The sequence below is a fragment of the Phalacrocorax aristotelis genome, chromosome 3 (assembly GCF_949628215.1).
Source record: "Phalacrocorax aristotelis chromosome 3, bGulAri2.1, whole genome shotgun sequence".
In the NCBI taxonomy this organism is placed as follows: domain Eukaryota; kingdom Metazoa; phylum Chordata; class Aves; order Suliformes; family Phalacrocoracidae; genus Phalacrocorax; species Phalacrocorax aristotelis.
In genome coordinates this window covers 111141109-111167343 of record NC_134278.1, presented here as the reverse complement: position 1 = coordinate 111167343, position 26235 = coordinate 111141109, and the positions used below count along the sequence as shown (strand labels likewise).

Here is a 26235-nt window from a genome sequence, read left to right as displayed (position 1 = left end):
TGTAATAGAACATGCAGTTGTAAATAAAAGGCTTTCAACCCATCTTGATGATAGCGGAAGAAAGGCAGAGGGACAGGAGATTTTACAAGTGGGTTAAATAAAAACATTGTTTCTTTAATTAGAGCTTCCCCCACTCTAGTGAACACGCAGCATATAAAGTGTCAAAGTGATAGCACAGTTCTAGTTGGTTGGGTTTTCCCTGAAACATGAATCTGCAGTACACAGATTTATACAGTGTACAACTGCGTGGAATACAAACATTCTGTTCCTTTCCCACAAGCGGTGTAATTTATCCCAGGCCCTATTATCCTAACAGTGGCACTCTGAACTGTGCTTGAACTCCCAGCGGTGACTGCTCTCAACAACTTTCAGCAAATTCAATTTTAATCGGGGGGGGGGTGAGCGGGGAACCAAAACCCAATCCCAAACAAACCCATGAAGAGGAGGAGGAAATCAAGTAATGGAAGACTCACTGCTTTTAAAATGCTGACGGCTTCTTTACTGAGCCAGACTGGATACAAGACATCATCGTGAAGGATGGATTCAAAGAGATCATCTTCATTGTCAGCTTCAAAGGGGGGTTGCCCAGCCATCATTTCGTACATGAGAACACCCAGAGCCCACCAGTCTACTGACGGGCCATATTCTAACTCCTGGAGGATCTAGTATAGAAAAAGAGATTGGATTGAATAGACAAGTTAGACAACACTCTTGACTGCACATTTGCTGTTTCAACATGATACACCCCTTCTTTCCCCCAGTGCCTGAGTAGGACTAAATCCCACACTGATTTCAGTAACAGCAGGCATGGTTTCTTACCCATGCAATGCACACTAACACAGCTAAGTGTCAACGGATAGTTGTTCTCAGAAGTACTGAGTTTATCAGTCCCATGAGTAAAAGACTATCCTCGTGAGCAAAAGAGCTGTATATCCCTCCGAAATGTTTAAAGCAGGTCATGCTATAGGGGAAAAAAGATCTCATATACAAAATAGATTGGTGGAAAATGTGAAACATTTCCATGTCTCTATCTTGAACAAAACAAACCGAACCATCTTGTAATAACTGCAGTCATCTGAGAGATTTATTCTAGTCCTTTAGGTAGGGCTGAAGGAAATCAAAAGCATTTTTGTTCCAAGTTCTTTTTACAGCATTAAAACACTGTACAATACATAGCTGTAGGACTCACTTTCATTGCCTTCTGCTTTCAGAAAAACTGGCTACAACTTTTCATGTGGCACAAGTCCAACCTTGTAGCAAATACCTTCAGTGGGGAGTAGTAGGTTAGGGTGATGGAGTTTTATTGTATTGTATTTGGTGTTACAGAACTAGTGTTGTACAAGGAACGAGTTTAATTCTTGGCTCCTCTCCACTGAAAAGCAGCTTGTAGTTTGGCTGTAATGGTTCAGTATGCCAGTGGATGGGGGAAAGTAGAGTGGGTGACTGTTTAAGGTGAAGCTGACTGCCTTTAAATGAGTTGGAATGGCAACAACTCCACCACCTCCTTAAACGACACTAGTGTTACAGTCAGAAGCCTTGTGGTGAACCGTGTGACCTTAGTGCTGTATTTGGGAATCAGGACCAATATAAAACCAAATTCAGTCTTAATATAAAAACAGAAATGAGTTTAACATCTGGATACAGAGGTCTGAATCCCAACTGGATTCTTAGTTGAATGGATATTACATTTTATAGATATTACCTACAGAAAATTATACTCGTCAAAAGTGTACTTTTCAAGTGTTCTGGGCATTCTTTGGAACTCAGATACTGCTAAAGAAAAGGAAATTGAAACAAAACCACGACGATGCAAGAGAAATAGAAGCAGGAGATAAACTTCTGCAATTAAGATGACAAAACAGAAGCCTGAGTTACTGACTTCAGTGAGACCAGAATTTCATGTAAAACTTCTTGAGATCTTATTATTGCTTTGTTTTCAGTCACAATTTTCAAAGCATTTACCAAAGGACTCAATTAGTATACTGAATCAGAAAAGAATTAATACAAAACCAAAACCATCACACTGGCATTAATTTTCTTTTAACGCCAGAATACTTTTCAAGCTCCATATTCACACACATTTATATTATGATAGTTTCAAGATGATTCACACCTTATCAGTTGTGCTACCAAAGCTTGTCAGCCATGAACACTACCAATATGGGCTTCTAATTTATTGTCTCTAGCAAATAATAAACTCACGCTTTTCCCTGCTGCAAATTTATGGTTGATGAAAGACAAACCAATGGAACTTTTACATTTAATCAGCACACTGAATATTCAGCAGGAAGATGGATGCACAGGTTACTTACTAAACTGAGCAAAGTCTGCCTAGCAGACTAACTGTAAAATATTGATTCCTGGAAATGCATCTCATAATATTAAAATTTAGGATATGTAAAATGGCCACGATTCTCAGTCATTTCTTTTATCCAGTGAATACCTTGAAATTACTTTGGATGCTCCCAACTGATATGCTGCATCCATACAAGTTCCTACTTTTCTACGCAAGTCTATAACTTCTGTTCATCCATATGATGAGTACCACAAATATACTACCTTTCACTCACAGATACTTTAAAGAAAGGAAAAAAATTATATTTTCACAAAGGCCTTAGACAAAATGACACCAAATGTACGGTCCCTTCCATATGAACATCCCCTTCTAAGTCTCATGAAAAATTGAAAACATTTTTGTAATTACTAAAGACCAATGCTGGCAGCAGATAGCTGCATCTAGCACCGTAAAGGCTAGTAAGTGCCTTGACAATGATGCTGAGTCAGAAATGAGCGTATGGAGAAGAATATGGTTAAGTCCAGGGAACAAATAACAGAAAAACCATGCTTTGCCACTCCTATCAACATGGAATACCACTTGTGAGTAGTAGAGTAGCCAATTTCTGCAAGATTACCAAGGAAAAACTGTGGCACAGTCTAGTCTGCATCTTCTACTCTTTTCACCTACATGTAAAAAGTGTTTGAAATTATACATGTAACAGCTTGATGAATGATAGTATCTGTATTTTTAGTGCAGTTTAAAAAAATACCTCTGGAGCTATATAGTCGGGTGTGCCACAAAAGGTTGTGGTGGTCACTCCATTCAGAATCCCTTCTTTGCACATCCCAAAGTCAGCCAGCTTACAGTGGCCTTCTGCATCCAGAAGAATATTGTCCAGTTTCAGGTCCCTGAAATAAAAAGGCCCAAAATTAAACCTCAAATTTTGATCATGTGCTCTTGGTTTTCATCATAAGCTACGGAACGTGACCAATAGGTGGTTTCACAAACACCACAGAGAAGCTGCCCTTCACATATGTGCATGAAAAGTTGGTAGCAGTCACTAAACAGACCTGGTTGAAGGCAATAAGGAAGCAGGCAATGACAGGCATTTTGGAAGACCAGGCCTTTACTCTCTCTTTAGCTGCATGAAAGGACAGCTGTATTCACGACAGAACCAGAAACGTTTGGAAAAAGATCTCAGTTGTCTTTGCTACAAATCTAACATTCTGTCTGTGTGAAATAGGTCAACAATGTCTAATGAAGCCATTCACCATTTTTCCATTAGCACAAAGTAAGGAGTACCAGTTTACCCATACTCTATGAGTTGAATTAATAGGTACTTTGAAACAGTTTAATTGTTGAACAACACATCTTAGCAGCTGTTTCTGATCACTTGTTGTACAAATGCCTTTGTGTCAAAATTACACAATTCTTCAGCTATTAAATTGGGTGAGGTCAAAAACAGGTTGAGAAAGGGATATCCACCTTTCCTGTCTTGCCCTCTGCACATTTTCTAAATATACCATTGATGGTTATCACATGTTCCAACACAATGGATGCTAGGTACCATTTAACTTACCTGCCACTTGCCTTAGACTAAACTAGAAAAGAATCCAGAAACTCAATGCATAAAAGAACCCTCACTTGCATGAAATAAAGCCCCACAATTAAAAACATTTTATCATGTATAAATAATAAAACATAAAACAAAGCAACCCCCCCACTTTTACTGCATTTTATTTTTCTACTTCTGTCTAGGCTTTAAGTACCTCCGCCGTGGATTAAAAATACACAGTAATAAATGAAGGCATTGTATGTATGAATGCACACAGAGGTGAGAAGCACATGTCCTTAGGTGACACTGTGTGTACACTTTCTGATCAGAACTTTTTTTCTAGAAGGATTAGAGGAATTTCCACAGGTGGAACTGACGAGAAAAAAAGCACGTGTAGGCACGTTCTAAATCAGATATAGGAATAAAATCCCATGCCAGCCTCTGTAAACAAATTTCACCCCAAAATTTCACCCCAAAAGCCCATGAAAAGATACAAGTTTTGTTGCAAAAATCCTTTATGCCAACAAATCCTACCTGAGTGAGGGATGAAGAGTGTTCACCTTGCTCTGACGATTTTTTTCAGAGAAATGTCTCCCTATCAGCCCCCAGACCTTAGAATCACAGGCACAAACCATAACATGGTGGAAGCATTCACACACATTAAATGATTAAACAACCCTTCCAAGGTTGCATTATGTTAAGAGTTTTTATGGACACGTCCAAGGCTCCAGCACGCTGGGATTTCCCCAGAAATATTCTTTTCTCCCTATCACCCTAATTTCAGTAGGTGGATTTTGTATTTTTTCTTTCTTTTGAAACTTGTTCAAAATTTTCAAACATGCTGACCTGTGTATCTAACATATTTCTCAAGCATGTACACAGGACAGCATAAAAATCAGGTATTTCTGGGACACAGTGGGCTTACTACTCAAGGTCTGCATAATCATTATACATACAATTATTTGTTCTACAAGCAGCTGGAGGAAGTATCACAATTGGTTGTCCTTGTTCTAGTGGGGGACTTCAATTTACCAGGTGTTTGCTGGAAATACAACACAGCAGAGAAGAAACAGTCTAGGAGGTTCCTGGAGTGTATGGAAGATAACTTCCTCACACAGCTGGTAAGTGAACCTACCAGGGGAGGCGCCTCTTTTGACCTCATGTTCACACACAGAGAAGGGCTGGTGGGAGATGTGGTGGTCGGAGGCTGTGTTGGGCTTAGCGACCATGATATGATTGAGTTCTCGATTCTTGGCAAAGTAAGAAGACGGGTCAGCAGAATCACTACCATGGACTTCTGGAGGGCAGACTTCGGCCTGTTCAGGGCACTGGTTGGGAGAGTCCCTTGGGAGGATGTCCTGAAGGGCAAAGGAGTCCAGGAAGGCTGGGCTTTCTTCAAGAAGGAAGTCTTGCAGGCGTGGGAGCAGCCTGTCCTCAAGTGCCACAAAACGAACCAGCAGGGAAGACGACCGGCCTGGCTGAACAGGGAGCTTCTGCTGACACTCAGGAAAAAAAGAAGAGTCTACCACTTTCGGAAGAAGGGGCAGAAGAGGTTGAGGGAACTGGGGTTGTTTAGTCTGGAGAAGAGGAGGCTGAGGGGAGACCTTATTGCTCTACAGCTACCTGAAAGGAGGTTGTAGTGAGGTGGGTATTGGTCTCTTCTCCCAGGTCACTAGCGATAGAACAAGACAAAGAGCCTTCAATCTGCATCCGGGGAGGTTTAGATTGGATATTAGGAAGATTTTCTTTACTGGAAGAGTGGTCAGACATTGGAACAGGCTGCCCAGAGAGGTGGTAGTGCTGCCACCCCTGGAGGTATTTAAAAGATGTGTAGACGTGGCACTTCAGGGCATGGTTTAGGAGACATGGTAGTGTTGGGTTGACAGTTGGACTTGATGATCCTAGAGGTCTTTTCCAACCTTAATGATTCTATGATCTGTGCAGTAAACCACACATATCTTGGAAGCACTGGATGACATACTGTACATGTAGAGATCGGTTGTGTTGTGCACATGTTACAAAGTGGTTTGTGCATGTACAAGAAGTCTGACATGGCAAAACAAAGTCAGATTTAACTCAGTAAAAGTGAAGCCACTGTCTCTCACATAAACTAGCTTTATCAGGTACAGTTTATGTCACTGAAGTATATACTGGTTGTAGAAATGTTAATTGCAGCCAATATGCCCTATACCAGACTTCACTATCTCCAGATCAGTTACACTGCTCTTGTAGGTCCTCAGCTGGTCACCCATGTAAGGCCCCTTGGAGCAGACTATGTATTTTATCATTCCTTAAGGTCACCCTTTTAATGAGTTCCTAAACAACCCAAGATCCAGCTGGCTACAACATAATCCTCTACATCTAACCATTTAACCCCTCAAATAACCACCTCTTCCTGTCCCTGGAAAGTGACTTGCAAGAACTGTCCATCATCATGCAACAGCAAAAGATATCAACAGCTCTGTGCTTCCCAAAAAAGTCAAGTAAACAAAGCAAAGCTCCCCACTCCAATAATCATGTGCCTTTCCAAAACCGCTCTTTCAGTGAACTACAAGTGTTACAAACAAAAGACCTGCATTAAGACAACACTATAACATCATCAAGTAGAATGTGATCAAGAATAAGATAAGGCTCTTGCAGATCGGAGAAGAAAATGAGCTTGTAGTTGTAGATTTTAACCTTCCAAATGCAGTGTTATCTCAGATGTTCCTAAGCTAAGGAAGAATAAAAGTTGTATTTCAAAAAGTCAAGATGTTCAGATAAAGAAATCAAAGTACAATTATATTTGATGTAATCTGGGAACCACTTCCAGCCACCATCATAACAGACTGTTAGGAAGAAGGTCGTAATAAAAATAATTATGATAGAAACTGATGAAATTCAAGAGGCTGCTAAGAAAACTGGATCCACATTAATTCAGAGTGGCAGGTGATCATCAGAAGACTCTTATATGTTATCTTAATTCTGATCCCAGAAGCAGGACTTCCCAGTGCAGGCAGGTGACACACTGGAATTGTTAGGACCTACAATTGTTTAAGTTTTACTTACTGCCACCCATATGCTAGCCATGGAATTGGATGCAGATATGGTTGATAATCCAAGAAACTCCTAAACTAAGGGAAATTTCAATAGTAATAAAACCCCAACAGCAAGCCACCTCATACTGGAGAAGGACAGGATACTCACCATTACCTTTATTTTCTTGAAGATTTGTATAAGACACAGAAATTAGCAATAAAAAATCAACTTGACAGTGGAGAAAGAGAATGAACAAACTGAGCAAAGAGAAAAACAGGAAGAGTCTAAATATTAAATTCTGAGTACTTGTAACGACCAACAATGAAATTTTAACCTACCTGTAAAAGCACAAGTCGGTATAACTTTCTTACCATTTACCAAACCATAATCCTACTTGACAGAGGAGAAACATCTGGGAACCCTCATAAGCCCATAAGCCTCTTCATAACCCTACCGGAGTCACTGAAGGCATCAGCTTAATTACTCAAGCAATAATGGAATTTAATAGTAGGTTTTTGTTATCATAAATACAAAGTGCACCAAAGTTTCAAAAGAAATTTGCAAGAGGCTAAAACTACAGCAGCATGACTCCCATTAAAGTACAGATGGGAGGTTAAAAGGTAAGCTGGGAGTCTGCCAAAATGCCAAATTCATAGGTAGCCCACAAGATCATCATAGTCCATAAAAGTGCTTGCACTGAAAACCATTCAAAATCATTCTGTCAAGTTACAGTTGCCAGATTAAAAAAAAAAGACAACAAAAAAACCCAAACAAAAATCCCCACCAAACCCCCCTCATTATGCAACTTTGGAAAAAGAAATCTTAGTTAACTAAATAAATGTAAGAGAATAGGTAACATGCTATTTAGCACCTCACAGGAAAATACCTAAACTAAAATAGTCAGAGGCGAGGAAACAAATGAAAAAGTAACAGAAAAAAAAGTTGTCAGGGAAGCTTCTCCTTCCAGAGCATAAGTCTCACTGTAAAAAAAAACAACCCTTAAAAGTTTTAGTTTAAGACTTATATCTCCACAGAACTGTTCTAAGGAATAGCCAGCTCTCCTGCATCTCAAAAAGTAAAGTAAACAGCTATTAATCTCTGGAATGTAAATTCATTGTCTGTACAGAACGATCCGTTCTGACCTATTCTGTCTTTTATTTGAATCCTGGTATTAGCGCCAGTTGTCTACCTCTAAATCAAAGCGTACCAAATAATAGTGTCAGATAGCTCAATGACAAAGGTCTATTAAATTCTTCTTTTTCTCATTTTGCATTCTCTTTGTAGCAACTAAGAAAGTCATCTGTGTCTGACAAAATGAGTTCCTACAACCTGAGTAATTACATGCAACTGCAAACAACCTAACCAGTTAAGCCAGGAAAATGCCCAGATTGCTTGAATGCAGTAATGCTACATTAAGCTATTTCTCTCCTTTGTTTGTTTGCCAAGATACTTTGTACAGTCAGTTCAGCTGACTTGAGCAGTCAATTGCATATTTTTTTAAAATATTTTTTTTTCTCTCTCAGAAAGCATTAAACAGAAATCCAAACCTTGGTTTCTATATCTGGATACCTGCCAGCATCGCAATCACCTCAGAAGCTGGAATGATTGGCAGGATCTCAAGAAAGAATCAGGATTTTAACAGTAAGGCTTGTGCAAGTCGGAACAGAAGAGGAGCCAGACTGCAGGTAACCTGCGAGAAAGCTTCCATCATGCTCATTCCTTCCTCCCCACACCAGTGCCATGAGACACTGACTGCCCTGGCTTCCTCTTAAAAGACGGACTCCCAACAGCAGCCAGTGAGATAACTGCCTTGTGTGCATGGCCCCATGTGTCACATGTGTCATTTAGATAACAGATAATTTTATTGTTGAAAGTAAGGCAATTAAACAATCAAGATGGGTTTTTACCAGTAAAATCAGAAAGTCTGCCAAACATTACTAACAGTAGCCTTTGAACACAGTAAACATTAGTGACTAAATAAATCCATATTTGAAGAACAAGATCAAGTAGCTGAGAAACATGATCACAAGCGGGTTTAAGCAATCACTTTACAAAAAAAAAAAAAATCTCCACAGCATCTGCTTCTACTCTAACTGTTGAATGAGCAACAAAACTAGAAAACATATACATTTCACAGTGGAGGTCAGAATGAAGCACAATAATTATTATCTATTAATAACAACATCAGAAGCAAGAATATAGGGTGAAAGTTCAGTGAAGGACTGTACCTTACTAAACATCTGTAGAACTTCAAAGAGGAAAGATCTGAAAGCAACACAAGTTTAAACCATGTAGCTATTTAACCACCATTTTTTTTCTGGTGATTTTCAACTGCAACGAACCCTTTCAATAGTGTATTTGAAATCATTGCTGTTGTTCCCCTGCAAAGCAAAAACACATCCTATCTGCAGGCTTTAAATAGACAAGCTTTTCACAGAAGAAACCACAGAAGGTAAAAGGGAAACTTCCCCAAACAACATGGAAAACCATCAGAACCATTCTTTAGTCATTAGAGTTACTGAAATTCATAACTGAAGGCAATATGCTCATTACTTCAATTAGCCATTTCAACGAGTGTCCTGGTTTCGGCTGGGATAGAGTTAATTTTCTTCCTAGTAGCTGATATAGTGCTGTGTTTTTGGATTTAGGATGAAAACAATGTTGATCACCCACTGAAGTTTTAGTTGTTGCTAAGTAATGCTTACACTAGGCAAGGACATTTCAGCTCCCCATGCTCTGCCAGGTGCACAAGAAGCTGGGAGGGGACACAGCCAACACAGCTGATCCAAACTGGTCAAAGGGATATTCCATACCATATGACATCACGCTCAGCATATATAAACTGGGGGGAGCTGGCTGGGGGCAGCAACTGCTGCTCAGGGATGGACTGGGCATCAGTTGGTGAGTGGTGAGCAGTTGCATCACTTGTTTTTCCTAGGTGTGTTCTCCCTTTCTCTCTGCCTGCCCCTTACAATTTTATTATTAGTACTATTACTGTTATTTTACTTCAATTATTAAACTGTTCTTATCTCAACCCATGAGTTTTCTTACTTTTGCTCTTCAGATTCTCTCCCTCATCCCACCAAGGGGGGAGGGTGAGTAAGCAGCTGCGTGGTGCTCGGTTGCTGACTGGGGCTAAACCACAACAATGGGTAAGATGAATTTTTTTTTTTCTATTTAATTAAGGTAAGACTTCTACATTCCTAGAATTACTTTTTACCTTAATCAGTGGTATCTAAATTGCTTTTGAGACAATGATGCTCACCTGCAACAACAGGTCTCTCCTGTACCCAGCGCAAATTTATGCTCTGCTGTAATTTTAGTTAATGCTGCATTTTCAACATAAATTTCAATCACAAGCAGTAAATATCACAGAACTTGGATCATTTGTACCATACCATCTGACATAGTATTTTCTGGAAGACATAAATTCACCAAAATCTTTGTCTCAGTTCTTCAAACACATTGGTGTCCTCAAAATATCGATAACTAAGGTACTAGGTTACAATCTAAGCAAGATGGAGTTATATATGGAACTGGTCAGGAAACAAAAAGAAACTTCAACAATTTTAATGTTCTGATGTTAGCTTCTTTAATGGTTAGCTCTCACCAACATAATCTCAGTTTCCATACATAAACTATGGGACAGCTACATTTGGACTGTACTTCACTAGTGGATTCTTTTGTTGCTTTAAGTATTTTGGTCACAACACATCAGCAAGGCTGTTTTTTATCCCCACAACAGATCATGGATAAATGGGAAAATCCAAACCATAACTTCTAAGAAAATGCAAACTAGTAATAGAATTTTTTTCCCATTTGAAAAACTGTATGGGAAAGGAGGAGCCCATACTTCCTGATGTTACTGAGCATAAACATGCAGTAATAGCAGTGACATTGGATGTCAGCTTCTACTATTTGATGTGACCTCCCTTATTCATGGAGTAAGAAGTAGGACATGCACTGGACTGTTCATGTTTATGAGTGGATTCATAACAGTAGGGCAGTTTCTGTTAGCAGGGAGGGAGTGGGGAGCAACCTGAGTGAGACTAATGGTGAGAAAAAGATGGTTCTGCTGCTTTTGTTGTTGTAGGAGATCTCAGGAAGTTTTGCCTGCGTTCATCTGAAAGTCTTGGAATTTCTCTGTTTTGCTCTTATGTTGATTACTGGGTTTATGATACACATTTTCTTTGTCACTGTTACATTACTTGATATTCTCAAAGAATAAAGACATTCTTTATCACACAAACTATAGCAGAGCTGTACTCAGCAATATACAGAAAAACCTGCTGTGCAGATTTGAAAACTGCTACTTTTCAGCCGTGTCAAGTTTGGAATAAAGTGCATCCACCTTACACTGATGTGTATGAGTACGTGTAATGGCTAGTGGCAGATGAATTAAGAGCACAGACTTGGTTTCAAATGAAGTCAGAGATACTATAGCTACTTTTCATCAAAGAAAATGGCGATAGTTCAGATAGCAGGGTAAACGTTAATGGGAAACGACGACTTTTAATGTGACCATAGTGACACTTCGTCAGGCATGTTTACTTTTGAAAACACATGTTTACTTTCCTTATATAACACAGCGTCCACCACCCTGCCATTTGCACAAATAGTTTGTGGACTAAGGGGGTGGCAGAGCCAGGAGGAGGGATGTAGCAAAAGGCAGTTTGCTGTCTACCCGCCAGGGACATCGGAGGGAAACAAACATATGATTCCTATCTGTGGCTCTGTAAACCCTAGTTGTTACAGGGCAAAAGTTTGGCTTGCAAGATATATAACATCACCTGCTCCAGCAACGCCTACTATTAGAAAACTTTCAGGTCAGCAAGGTCCCGAGATTGAAAAGGCGGCTGTCTGTTCATCATGTGGCCCTAACTATTTACTGATGTCTTAATGACGTATTGAAAAAAGGTTTCATATTCATTTTGAGTAGCTTAAGGAAACCAGGGACTTTTCTGGTAGCATAAAAACATTTTCTATAAAATAATTTCTATATATGGCTTTTTAATGGCTTTGATCATAACTCTACTACAATTGTCGGTAGCTGCTTAGGACATTACAGTGCCTGATTTGCTTATCTTACTATGCTGAGTTTCCTTAAAATAATGTGCAGACAAATAAATATATTGTACTTACTTAACAGCTCTCTTTTGTGTGCCTTTTCCTTTCTTATTATTTCCACATTTTTATTTGTGAACATAAGTGAAATATGTACAAGTTTAAATACACGTTATGTAAAACATTCTCAAAAATTGGCTAAGCACAGAGGGGAGCGGTCTCTATTTCTTTTTCAAGAGAAGGGTTGCCTTTTACGTTCACAACTCACTGCTTTATAAACCTCATCCTTCCAACACCCCTGCCTGGGAATACAACACTTGTTCCATGAGCCTGACGCAGGAATGGGATGAGTGCTACAGCTGTGCCTCTTGACTTAGCCTACTGTCAAAGCCCTGATTTAGACAAGTTTTGTGTTGGATCCCAGTGGCAACTCTGCCTTCTGGTTGCCCGCAGGCTTGCAATTTTTGTCCCAAGTAAGATCTGTCACGAATGGAGCTGGCTTCTTGTTAGACCTATTGTACAGGACAAACAATCTGCCTCAGAAACTTGCAGCTAAACTAGACAGAAAATGTTTTTCTCATTTTGTAAGGCTTCTTGAGCTTTTACAAACCATTTATGTTTCATGCTGGGTGAAAACACGGATTGTACAAAGGTTTTTGTGAAAGTAGCATGTGAACAGCCGATGGCTGGGTGCTCAGGACAGTGACCAGCTCTGAACTGAGGCTGAGCTGCCTGCTTGTCCTGTGCTCCCCCCGCCCCTGCCATGAGTGCCCTGACATTCAGGTGACTAGCAGTTCTCTCAGAGGTTTTCTTTCTTTCTTGCTATCTCCACTTTGGTTAAAAGCACTGTTTTCTAACTTTTTTCTTGAAGATTGTAGCTGAAAAATTTCTAACTGGCTCTATGTATTCAGGCTGGGAACAACAGGGTGAAATCTGTACTACCATTAATAATATTTACTGTTTCGGTCTCTGTTACAAAGCCTATGCATTAAGTCATTGATAAATATGTAATGTGATAAACGCCGTCCTCAATGACACCTTGGTGATTCCACTGAAGACAACAGGGGTCCCCGGGCTTAGCCAAGGACTTACTCAAGCTGTGGTATTCTACTCTGTGAGGTTCAATGCTTCAAGCTCTTATTTTTATACCTCAATTAACATAAAAATAAGATCGCATATTATAACAATAGTTTAGGTGTAGTGCAAACTAAAAGTGCCTACTATGTATGTCTATAATCCTTTTAAACAAAACAATACTAAATGGTTATTTGATAAAACCACTTTATGAAAGACAGCAAAAGGATGGTGTGAAGCTAGAAAAGCTCACAAGATCAAGTTCCGAAAACTCAATTCTGAAAAAATGTTACCAGAACCTTAGAAAACAAATTTATCAGCAGACACACTAATTAATTTTGGATCTATTAAAAAGTTTTTCTTTTGAATCCAAAAGCAATGGGTTTTTTTTTTTAGAGACCTTAGCAGGTAGGATGAAAAAGTCACTACCATTTGAACAACAGAACACAGATTATGCAAACACAAAGAACAGTACTTGGGCTTCAGGCATACGGTTTCTGTGGCTAACTGAAAAGACTGAAGTTCTTTCTTCTCTGTCTTATTTTTGACTGAAGCTTTCTTACATGGAATAGAAAAACATACAGCCAACAAATGCATGTCTATCCAGACAGAATTTTGCATTTCTGTAATAGTTCTCATTCAGCTACCTCAGCAATGAAGCCTTGGAACTCTTAATACCCCAAAAGGATATATTACTGCCTTATACAGATAATAGGAAAGACAGAATAAAACAATACAACGTAACTAACCACAATTCCATCCATTTTTGAAATTTACCTTAAATATGAAAATAACCAGAGCTCTGAAATATTTACTCTAGTTTTATGGTCATTTTCTTTCCTATATTTTCCAGGATTCTGACCCAGATTTATCCCACCAGACATTAGGTTTTAACTGAGGTACCATGGTTTGCCCCAGGCTCTCTCCATGGCCATCTCCACGGATACCTCCAAGCAGATGATTCACAGAGCATGTGGGTTTGCACAACTCTCCAAAGAAGCCTACCCTTCTCCACCGATTGTAAATGCACTCCGGAACAAGCAGGAGCCTGGTTTGGAAGCTTCAGTTGCATTCCTAAAGTTAGGTGAGGTGAATTTGAGCCTTTGTTCATATTCAGTATAAGCTGCTTCCTGGCTTCCTCTCTTCCAGATAGATATTTCATTCAAATTAGTCTAAAACTTCACTTTTGTAGGAGAAAGCTAAACAAAGGCAGATTTTAAAAAAATATCTGCATTCATTTGTCTCATTACTCATCATGGAATTGCCACACACACACACACACACACACAATTTGCTAGGCTTTGAAGTTACACCCTGTAATAATTGTTAATTTTTCTCACTTATGTCATATGGCACTCTCCTGACTGCAAAAACTCCCAACATGCATATCCATCAAAAAGCCAGACGTTTAATTGCTCTACTTGGACACACCAAATAAAGGCCTCCAAAGCATTATTATTCTACATTGTTTCAGGCATGTAGAAAGAGCATTCTAAAAAAAAAACGAAAACAACGGGAGAAAAGCTGCTACTGTAATCAGCCATGATTGAAGGCATTTCCTGTATTTTGCTATCAAACCAGTTGTTTTTTCCATTACATACTCAGTGAACTTTAGTAAGGTCAAGGCACCAGAGAAAAACAGGATCAGAATATCCTTAATCAACTAAAGTTGACTACTTTAGCCTCTCTCTTTCAGATGTTTAGTCCTGGATCTCATCCCACATCTCCAATTTTCTTCCTTAAATCATAGATGCATGAACGAGGTCATTTTGAATTTATGATTTAGATAGCTGTTTTCAATGGCATTTAACTTGTTAGCCTTACACTTCCCCTAGCCTAAAGGTCAATCAACCTCATGCTGTGTAACAATACCAATATTATTTTAGTATAAGTCCAAAAGGGGAGACAGATTTTCATTCACTATCACAATACTGAGCAAAAACTTCCCTCAGTGGGAAGCCTGTCATTTCCATCATGCTGTCTATTAAGAACAAGTGTAAGTTTTAAAATGACTAATAAACAAATGTCAAAGCTACAAATAGCATAGCTTAATTTGATCCAATCCTGTACATTGTCATCCTGCTGTCACACTAAATACAGACTGTTTTAAGGTACATAGCATTCCTGTCCTGTGCTCTGACCCTATTCTTTTTCTAGAGAGAAGGTCTTTTTTTTCTTCCATGAATGCCAAATGACATTCTTTTACTTGTAACACAAATGTCAACACCTCCCTCGGAAATGACCAGTTCCAAGCGTATTGTTGACTTGGCGAAGAAGGGAAAAGCATGCCATGTTTTCCCAGCAGCTACTAAGAAAACCCTGTGCTTTGGTCCAGTTCTGTTACATAAAGGAGAAGGCCAGCCTGTCTGAGCAGGCTGCGAGAAGACTGAAAGCCAACTCCTCATGCAGCCTTCTTGCGTACCTACTGAACACAGGTGCACACAGTAGAAGCTATTGAGTGTTAGCAGATGGCCTCCAAAGCTCACCTGAAGTCCTGTTCTCTCTTGCCCCCCACACCTTTACTAGTTTCAAAACTTTAGTAAAGGTTCTCTTTTTAATTCAGCTAGGGTTGTTTATCAAAAGAAAACTAATGACACTCAGATAAGTTCCCATTTTTCAGCCAAGGGACCAGACCTTCAACATACTCAAAGGTGAGAACACACAGCGAAGATGAAGAGCTCTTAAAAGTATTACCATCTGCCTGTAAAAGGTGACAAATATCTTTTACATCCTCAGTAATCCTTATTTTGTGCTTCTATCAGGAACAGACAGAACCACCATTAGATTCAGGGAAAAAATGAAACCGTGGCAATGCTGGGAACCTACCTTATAACTTGAACTGGTCTTCTTTTTCTTTCATTTCTTTGAGTAAACTCTATACACTCTGTAGACTTTTAAAGATGTTTAAAAACCCCACTATAGTCTGGCAACCACAACATGAGGCATTCAATAAAATGGCCAAATCCAGGTGACTTGGAGCATATCCTGAACAAGTCATTAATTCGCCAGCATAAGCTGACGTTCCACTGCCTTTTCTGTACTAGTGAAGGCCCTCTGCGGCTTTATGATGCCCTGGAAGTGTAAAGGAGAAGGGTTGCTGAAGGTTTTTACATAGTGTTTCTTTTTATAAAAGAAACATTTATCAGAATATTCTTCTCGATGCTCCCAAGGGTGCCCTTAGCAGGGAACAAACACAGCTCCTAGCAGTAAGCAGACTCCTGGTAAAGCTCTGTATCATGTTTCCATGGAGAAAAATGCTTTCCTGGTCAGAAAAAAAACCCTCTGCAGTGAACTTTTGTACAGACACTGATTTTTTCCAACCTCACTTTGGTCTCAGTTCGACCTCTTGGGTCTTTTTATGGAAAGCCTTTCCACAGCGCGGTACATGTAATATTATGCAGAATGGAGTAAATAAATTATATAGCATAAATGAAATGATGTAATTCCACAAGAATGTTGCTTCCAACAAAATGTTTACTTATATGGAATCACTAGAAGAAAGAATTTAGTAATTTCTGCTTCTATTCTGATTTCAGTAGCATAGTTCACATGCCTAAACATCTTTTTACACAACCACATGGTCTGAACTTGGGAAGGGTATGTAGGCTCCTAATTAAAAACCTTTTCTAGCCCTGGTGTGTTTATCAAGGATCAAAACAGCAGCAGTTGTCAGCAGTTTAACAGATTTCTGCAGAACTTTTTGTAAAAAAAAGTGAGTTAAATCTATTTTGTTTTTTAACCTTCTAAAAACATTCTGTTATACAGATAGATTTGTCTGTTTCAAAATTCTGTAGAGTTAATTTTCTGTTATGTTTGATCAAAGGTAAGTGCAGTGCAGAGATTCTGGCAAAATTAAAAAAAGTCTTTATTATTTGTCTGCAAAGTATGAAGAAGATGCCTGAAAAAATGGGAGCTGCATGCCCCTTTATTTTGATCTATACGTAAAATACACTCTTAATGCTGCTTCCAGACCAAGGTCATAGAATCTTCTGCTTTGCACTGATGGCTCCAACTCCAAACCTTTCTTCGATATGTAATTGAAAAGGGTTCCATATGTAATAGAGAGCGCTATATTTTACAAGATACTCTTCTAAAATCAGGATTGTGTAGCAAAATCGAATTACTTTCACCCCAACCTTGGCCAGAAAGCTGTGCAAACATTCTTAGAGAAACTTTTATTGTGTAGGAAGTTCCAGTGCTGTTTCAAATGTAGCTCATGTAGCCTTTCCCCTTCTCTTCCAGAACACACATGCTCGGGAATGCTACTTTGGCTGTAGTGCCAATGTATATCATCATCACTTAAAATCTATTTATACAAAGAACCCCACTATTTTTAATTAATATGAATGCTATGGAAAGATGACTCATGGGTTAGTCACATGAAATAAAACATGGCACAACTTAGAAAATTTACAGCATATTCACTTTTGCCAAGATGAAGGTTGGCAAAGACTGCTATAACAATTTACCTTCAGCTGTAAAGACAGAGAGGCTACAGAGGAGAGCTTAATAGTCCAGCCTAAATGAAAAAAAGAGAGGCAATGCTGAATACAGGATTTGGGAGACTAAAATGTGATTTTAATCGTTAACATTTGGTACTTACTGGGTAGTCATTGCATGTAAATATTGACTTCAGTAGGATTATAATGTGACCTACTGACTGAGGTGTGCTGTTCTTGAACAATTTTGTCAACATAAAAAAAATATTTTGAGCCTAAGGAATTATCTTTATAACTTCTATGAACACAGCCACTACGTGTCTCTTCAGAGACCTGCTAACCAGACTCTATGCTCTGACAAGATCAGAAATTATGTTATAAAACTCCGAGATGGTTATGTGGGCAAAGACTAGCAAGAAACCTAATTATACAGCTTCCAGAAGAACTATTTTACATAGAGTTTCATTAAATTATGATGTTCAATAAAGTCTCTCTGCATCCTTCTGACAGTCTTAAACTGAACACACCGAGCACAATTTAATTCCATTGTAAAATTGTTTTGCTTTTCTGGTGTCAGAAAGAGCTTTTATTGTAAATGAGAATCACAATTTTTAAAGAACCAGCCTCCTACACACTAGATAGCAGCCTCTTTACACCGACGTACACATGGGAAATATGATCATATTTATAATATATTTTTATTATGTACTATCACATTCTGAATTCCAAATAAAAATGCATATGCAAATGAATCTCTGAGAAAAATTATCAAAAGACGTTTAAAACAAAATGGGAGAGAAGTTGCGGAAGCTGTGCTGTATCCCAAAGACATGTATATGATGTATTAAACTCAGTGTTGCCCAACCCTAAACAAATGTGGATATTAGTTTAGAGTCTCCATAGCCAATTTATGGCACTGCATTAAGACTTGATAGTATAGCAAATGAAATATTAAGGGGCACTATAGTATGATTCTCAACCCAGACTCAGACTTCAAATGATGACATGAAGTACTCCATTAGCCATGATACAGTTCCACCTTTTACTGCCCACTCTGCCCCAGGCATCATCCCTTCCATTTTCTTTCATAGCCCCATGCTACCACTGTCGTAATTAGGCAAACATAACTGTGTCTGACTGCTTTTTAAATGCATTCTATTCAATAAGTTGTGTAAAAAATAAACCCTATTTTCTATGGCAGGATTTTGGGGTTTTAGCCTAAATCTCGCAGATTGCGTTTATACAGACAATTATCTTGGCCTAACTAAGAGCACCCATAGATAAGCCAGGGAAGAAAACGTTGTATAGATAATGAAATATACCAGGCTTGTCACCAAATTACCTCTGGCTTTATAAGCTATAGCTCACTAATACCAGTTAATGTTTTGTTGTTATTATAACACAGAATTTCCATGATGCTGCTTCAAAATTTCTTCTGACTCTTCTGCTCATGGACTTCCACCCAATCTGCAGATGTTTTAAAAATTGAAGTCAAGTCATTTTCCTCTTGGGTCATCCACAGAAAACTGGAACTTCCGTCCTCGTGTTTGTACCACTCGCTATGATCTCATGGAGGCTGACAAAAGATCCCTTCCGTTTTCTTTTGTGACTTTTCAAAAGGTGAAAAGAGAACCTACCTAACACATGGTGTTGTCTAAAAGGTTTCTCTCACCTCCACCCTGGGCATTTCTCCCTCAGTGTCTGTGGAAACCAGCTTAGAGAGTTTTGACAAAGGCAGCTTCAACCAGCTTGCAAAGGACTGCCTTCACAGAATGGTAGGGGTTGGAAGGGACCTCTGGAGATCATCTTGTCCACTCAGCCTGCTTGAGCAGGGACACAGGATTGCATCCAGGTGGGTTTTGAATGTCTCCAGGGAAGGAGACTCCACAGCCTCCCTGGGCAGCCTGCTCCACTACTCTGTCACCCTCACAGGAAAGAAGTTTTTCCTCATATTCAGGTGGAACTTCATGAGTTCCAACTTGTGCCCATTGCTCCTTCTCCTGTCATTGGGCACTACTGAAAACAGTCCAGTCCCATCATCCTGACACCCACCCTTTAGATATTTATAGGTATTGATGAGATCCCCCCTCAGTCTTCTCTTCTCCAGGCTAAACAAACCCAAGTCTCTCAGCCTTTCCTCATGAGGGAGATGCTCCAGTCCCCTGATCATCTTGGTAGCTCTCCACTGGACTTGCTCGAGCAGTTCCCTGCCTTTCTTGAACTGGGGAGCCCAGAACTGGACACAGTACTCCAAATGTGGTCTCACTAGGGCGAAGCAGAGGGGGAAGACAACCTCTCTCGATCTGCTGGCCACACTCCTTTTAATGCACCCCCGGATACCATTGGCCTTCTTGGCCACAAGGGCACATTGTTGGCTCATGCTCAGCTTGTTGTCCACCAGCACTCCCAGGTCCTTCTCAACAGAGCCGCTTTCTAGTAGTTCAGCCCCCAGTCTGTACCGGTGCATGGGGTTGTTCCTCCCCAGGTGCAGGACCCCTTCAGCCTCGTACCAAGGGGTACTCTGCTGAGCTGCTGTCTACTACCCCCATTCACAACCTGAGGATCCTTTCATGCTATCAGGTGTTTAAAGACTTTCATATAAATCAGAATCAGGGCCTTCTTGTAATAGTTATGGCCCCTTCGGACCTATTACAGATTATCAACAATTGAACTGGCACACATTTGCTATGCCTTTTTATGCTCTCAGTGTACAGTACCATAAATGCTTGCTGTCCTCTTATTGGTGGTTAAGTTTAGGCAAATATGTACTCAGGCAGTTTCTTAAGTGCATATTATTTTTGTTCTACAAGTACTCCTTTAGAGCTGTTTCAGATTTATTGACGTTTGGAAGCTTTTAAATAACCATTACCCACTTAATTGACCATAGCAATTCCATCTGACTCATTATTTGTGTTTGTTAGAATATATTTAGGCATTTTTTAAAATGGGTGTTAATAGACCATAGGATCTCCCTTGGAAACCCTATAATAATTCAAGTAAATACCTGGTGAAGTGCTATAATGTTTATTTGTTACTACTTAATTTTATCTTTAATATTCCACATTTCGAACACATGAAGTTCCTCAGTTCAGGTTATTTGTGACCAAGCTTTTTCTGGGTTTCTTTTTTTTAGGGCACTGCTTCTGTGTTATTCAGTTTCATACCAAGGTGCACCCATACCAGCTGCTATTGGCTATCTACTGTTGAAGCCACCCCATCCTTCCTTCCCCTTGAAGGGGCAATCACATGCCCTAAGACTGGATGTCTCATGAACAATACTTTTACAACAGCCATATGCAAATCTACATTAAAAAATGTACACAACTGCATGTACTCTTTGCATTAGACATACTCTGAAGAACAGTATTTTCTGTAGCTTCCATACATCAGGAGACGGAAATTCAAGTCTGGAGGAAAAAGTATACCTGTGTAAATATTGGCATTATTTCCGGCCTTTCCCTCCCCCTGCCCCCGCCTTCTGCTGTTTCCCAAGACTGACTACTAGAAACAAATTCTAGAAGCAGGAGGCAGGAAGTGGAGACCCGTCTGGTGCGTACATTGTGAGAAGCGCTGCTTGGGCTTCTCCTCATAAGCTCATAATCCAAAACATTATACCTCCAGCATAAGTGGTCTTGAGGGGGTCAAAATTCAGTTTGGAGGTGGCAGGAGAGCATCTCTCCCTGGTGCCATCCATCCCTGGGTGTATCACAGCGCAGAAACCACACAAACTCCCATGTCAGTAAAAGCTGGCCTTGGCCTCACTGCCGTTCCTGCTTAGCCCTGCTCCACATCTACCTCCACACATACTCAGTGCTGCCAAGGTGATGAAAACAATATATTTCCACCACTGCTGCTCTGGGAAGCTGCTTGAACTCTGAAACACTGGCAGCTGAGAAGAGGGGCAGGCATTACTTCTGACACAAGAAGGTACACTTAGTGACTCATTAGCACCCTGGACTTGTTACCCCTCATCTTTCTGCTCATTTTCAGCACAGTCATGGCCACCTGACCCATTTTGTTCCACTTTCTGATTCCCCTGGCTAGACTGCATCTAGTCTGTCCAAGGTCCTTCTGATGTAATCCTACCACTGTTTATTCTGATAGCAGTAGAGACTTTGATGCATTCCCCAAAATGCTGGGATTCTTACTGGCTGTATCTTCTCCGTTTTAGTTAACCTCCTGGTGAACAATATTATTTCTGTTTTCTTACATCTAAGTACAAGTTGTCAGCTAAACAGATACTTTTAGAGTTTTCAAAAGTTTCATTGATAACTCAGTTACATTAACTTTCAGATTGGCTAAATTCTCATTTTCCACAGCCTTTTGCAATGGTAAACAAAATAACATATGGTTTTTAACAACAATGCATTCTCAAAGGCGATGATTTTCTATTTTAAAATAAACACATTTTCAGTCTGAAAAGTCAAACCAAGGTCCCAAATCATCCAGGGAGCTGCACACTTCATGCATATGAATAGTCTCACTGAATCAAGATCAGCCTATGAGTAGAATGGTCTGCATGCAGAAATGTTTGCTGGAGCAGTGTCTAAGTGATAAGCTCTTTTATAACAAGGAGGTAGATAAAAGTTGGGGGGAAGAAGGAGCAAAGAGAATAAATGCAAACATTGTGCCAAAAGTAGCAAGGTTCTGACCAAAAGATGGAAAAAGTTGTAAGCAAATGTCCTTACCAAAGTATACAATCCAAATTTTGTTTTAAGGTTGTTTAGTATTTTTAATATAATTTAAAAAGCATGAAATAGAGTTCCTCATGTGCTCTCTTGTAACGTTTTCCATTACTGTCCAACTTCTCTGTTGCACCTCAAGAGCACAACAAAATCTTTGTAAAATGCCTATTGCCTCAGAACCATGTTTGCTGTGTGCTCCTCTGTATTACTATGAAACTTTGGCAGATGCATTCAATAGCATGCAAAAAGGCAAAGCCTCACCCTTAACATGACATACTTTCAACACCACCGTAACTGGGTTATTGAAATATTTTCCATTGTTTGAAGACAAACACCACTGAAGGGCACAGCAAAATTCAGTCCTAACTTTTGTCTGTTAGCAGCAGGCTTACATTTAGGAAGCACCTTCAGAGTTTTAATGCACTGTGAAACAAAAACCATTCTCATCCTTTGTTAGAAATATGTTTGAAGAATATGATTTTGTTTGCAAGTAGCGTACATGTTTCTGTAGAAACAAAGCTGTGTCTCAGCATTTTAGGAAAACTACAGGGATTGTCTTGTGTCAGTACATTTCAGTTTTACATGTGCTGGAACTCTAGTGGATTTTTATTTTGTGTATTTTTCTCTCAGTTAAAATCTTATCAAATGCAGAAAGAGAACGCACATTTCTTCCTGTTATAAAATGCAAGCACAAACATCAATCATCTAAAATCACTGACATTCACCCAGAAACAAATAAAAATAAGCTCTGTAACATTTTGCTGCTATTATCTGTTGAGAAGCACTGTCGCCCTTTCCACCGAGTGTACCGGAACATGGCTGCCCTCACAGGAATGTAAACTTGGCATTAACCCTGGCAGATTCCCACTCCCTGCCTTCTCTTATTTAACATTAACTCACTCCTAGACTGTTATCAGAAGGTAAAGGTCATAGCTTTATTTATACAATACAGCACTATACAAATGGTCATTAAAGAAGAAAATCTTGCACCAAATAAACATGAAGCAAAAAAACAATGCTGACCTCGCTACCGGGAACTCCCCCTGGAAGTACCTTGTCATTCCCCAAATGAGGTCAATGGTGCTGCTCTATCCTTCTAAATATTAACTGCCTGGTGCTGCTCCTCAGCGTACCCAACTCCCACACAAGAGCCAGCTGAGGACTTTCTTATGTTCCAAACCCAGGAGAAATTTAGAAAGCATTCTACTGTTGGCAAGACCGTGTGGTTCATATCCTATTCCCACAGCCTTTACTCATCCTTCCACAGCTGGAAACCTTGTCAAAGGCTCTCCTATACGACAGCAGCCTTTAGCACAATACATAAGCTGGGCAGATGGCAGGGTGGACTCCCTCGGTCCGAATGCCAGAAGCCTGGGAACCAACACTTCTTCCTGCTTCTCATCTCCCTCAGCCCCGCTCCTCTCCACCCCAGCCCACTGCCTTTTCCTGCGGGGAAGATATCCTGCTTATTTTTGCATTTCATGACTGCTGGCCTGCCTAGATCCCGCAAGAAAAAGTGCAAAGAGGGCAGGAGGCCACCGACTAAAATCCCATTGGAGCTCACGCTCGGTTTCAGAAACTAGACCAGGCAGAGCAGAGCATGGATGCAGCCCAGGACGCAAACCCAGCCAGGAGCGCTGGTCAGGTGGTGCGGCTTGGGCAGCTGTCCCGGGAGACACTGGGACTCAGGCACACACTCGGACTCAGGTGCACACGCAGCAGCAACAGTTCACTCCTTGCTTCCTCGTTTTACTGAAGGTGATGGAAATAGTTTGTTGCTCACTTGCGCCAGAAGGAAACTGTAACTTCTCTGTAGCAGACTCCTGCAACAGACAGTTTATGTGGGGAAGGGCCTGAGTTCACGATATTCCAGTGCTTAGGTCTGAATACACTGAGGGTACAAGGTCTTCCTTGCCCTCCTTATTGGCCAGAGCTCAAGCAGCAATTTAAGCTTTAACTGTTCAGAGTTGCGATATGATTATCTTTACATACTTATAACCAAATTTAAACCAAAATGCTCCACGTCTAGTTTTGTATTTTAAAAAGCCAGGAAAAAAGGGGAGGAAGGGAATTTTATTTGGCTGCTGCCACTCAGAAATAACACAGTAAAGTAACTTGGGAGAATGATGACTTTTAACATGTTAACCACTGACCATGCAACATTTTCATCAGTGTAAATATAACTCCTCGTTACTCTGCCAAGGTTGCACTGAATCATACAACCGCCAGTGAAGTCAGACTTTCTAAATATTCTTATTTCACATAAAAACAAACTAATGAAAGTGCTTTTAATTTTAGGTAGTAGTTCTTTCTGAAACACTGGTGTTTGTTACCCTGATAAATGGGAATGCTGGGAAAACTGATCATCCAAGGAAAAACTCAGTGAGTGTTCAAACAAGTTCTTAGGGTATTTGTGTACGGAAAAAGCCTGGAGGTATTCCAGGATTGGCATCAGCATATTTGTATTCGCATTCTCCTCAATTCAGTGTTAATATATCCTTCATCACGACCAACATACTAATTAGAGAGTGCACAGGGCCTCAGAAAGTTGCAGCAAGTTACAGGCTGGATTATTTCTTCATATTGCTGAGGAACATGATAGCCCATAGTTACGAATGAGGACTCCCCCATGACCAGGTACTGTATGATTTGAAGGCAACATCTCACAGACTTTACATTCAAAACCAAAAGAATGAGTTAACCCAAAGCAGGTGACACTAATTTCCCAGTTAAGGTATTTGTCATCTTCTCAGGTGAGCTGAACTTGTGTAAATTCAGCTTCCTTCTTTTGTATTTCAGAGAGAGCACCCCATTTAATCACTTGAATGGTCTTGGAGCATGCCAGAAACCATGCAACATGCAACTACTGGGCCTTCAGGTCTTCACTTAAACAAGGTTTGTACCTCACATAGTTATTCCTTAAATCAAATATGAACTAGGGTAATCACACCGGCATTAATGTTAATGAATTGGTACCCCATTCTAGTGCTGATATCCTTGCCTGGGGAGACAACAGTTCTTTGTATGTATTTCAAGCCAGAGTGGGCCACTTGTGTCACCCCACTTCAACTCCTACAATGACAGCCAGAGACACCCACCCAGGTACTTCTCAGCTCAACAACTGCAGGTGAAACAAGAACATGTAACATTTAGATATATTTGTGCAAAGTCCACAGGAATGTTGAAAGTCAGTACAAGATGGGAGTATGGAACTGGCAGTTTCTTAATCTCCAGTTTGTTGCATCTTCCCTATATAAGAATATATACTAAACTAACAGTGACTGACTTTAAATATACCAGACTCCAGGGACAGATGACAGTGAACATAGTTCACAATCTTTCACCACCGAGTTAAAAGTCCAGTTCAGCTCACAGGCAAAATGGGATTCATAGTCTAGCTCTTAATTCCTGAAGCTTGGATACATTTTTTCAAAGTGGTGTAATTGCATAACACAAACAATGACTGCCAGAAACTCTGATTGAAGCTCCTCTAGTGTCTGATTGACTCTACTTGCATTATCAGGCCCCAGCTTGACACGTACTTGAATAGCTAAATGCCAGATGAGAGAGAAGGTGGCAGGGATAATGCAAATATTTTTATTAAGTTGTTGACGTGTTTTTGACACAACAACAGTAACATTATACCCTTAAAAATGCCACGCCAAAAATTATCCAAAGTTTATCTATCATACACGATGCATTTAGCAACACCAGCATCTTTAGATATAAAAATTGTGAGGTTCATCTTTATTTCCAACATAAACTCGATAAACAAAAGGAAGGTACGTAACTCCAGTAAGCACACAAATAATGGGACAAGTCTGGGAACAACTGTTGGGCCAGTTGCAAAGAGGTGAACTTAAAAAATAATTTCTATTGCCAAACAGGGAGCTAGCTTTCTCTTTGAACTTCAGGGGAAATGAGGATAAACTAGTTATTATAAAAGATGATCATTTAGTATCATCATAGCACTTTCTAAAAATCTAACCGACAAGCCAAAGCATGAGCTAAATAGTTATTTACTTCCAAAAATATAACTATGTTTAGCTCCAAACAAATACTTCCACATACATGGCTGAAAAAAGATCAGAAGGTATAGCAGCTATTTTGAAACCTGCATTT

At 39.8% G+C, this 26235-nt stretch overlaps 1 protein-coding gene across 1 annotated transcript in view; it reads right to left on the bottom strand.

Annotated features, from left to right (window-relative positions):
- The window catches only part of PRKCE (protein kinase C epsilon), a 298381-nt gene that overhangs the window by 26711 nt on the left and 245435 nt on the right, over nt 1–26235 (bottom strand). Inside the window, exons 12-13 of the mRNA XM_075089082.1 lie at nt 3048–3186; nt 474–662 (exon numbers count right to left, since the gene is read on the bottom strand). Coding sequence (XP_074945183.1) covers nt 474–662; nt 3048–3186 — 328 coding nt within the window. The remainder of the gene's footprint in view (nt 1–473; nt 663–3047; nt 3187–26235) is intronic.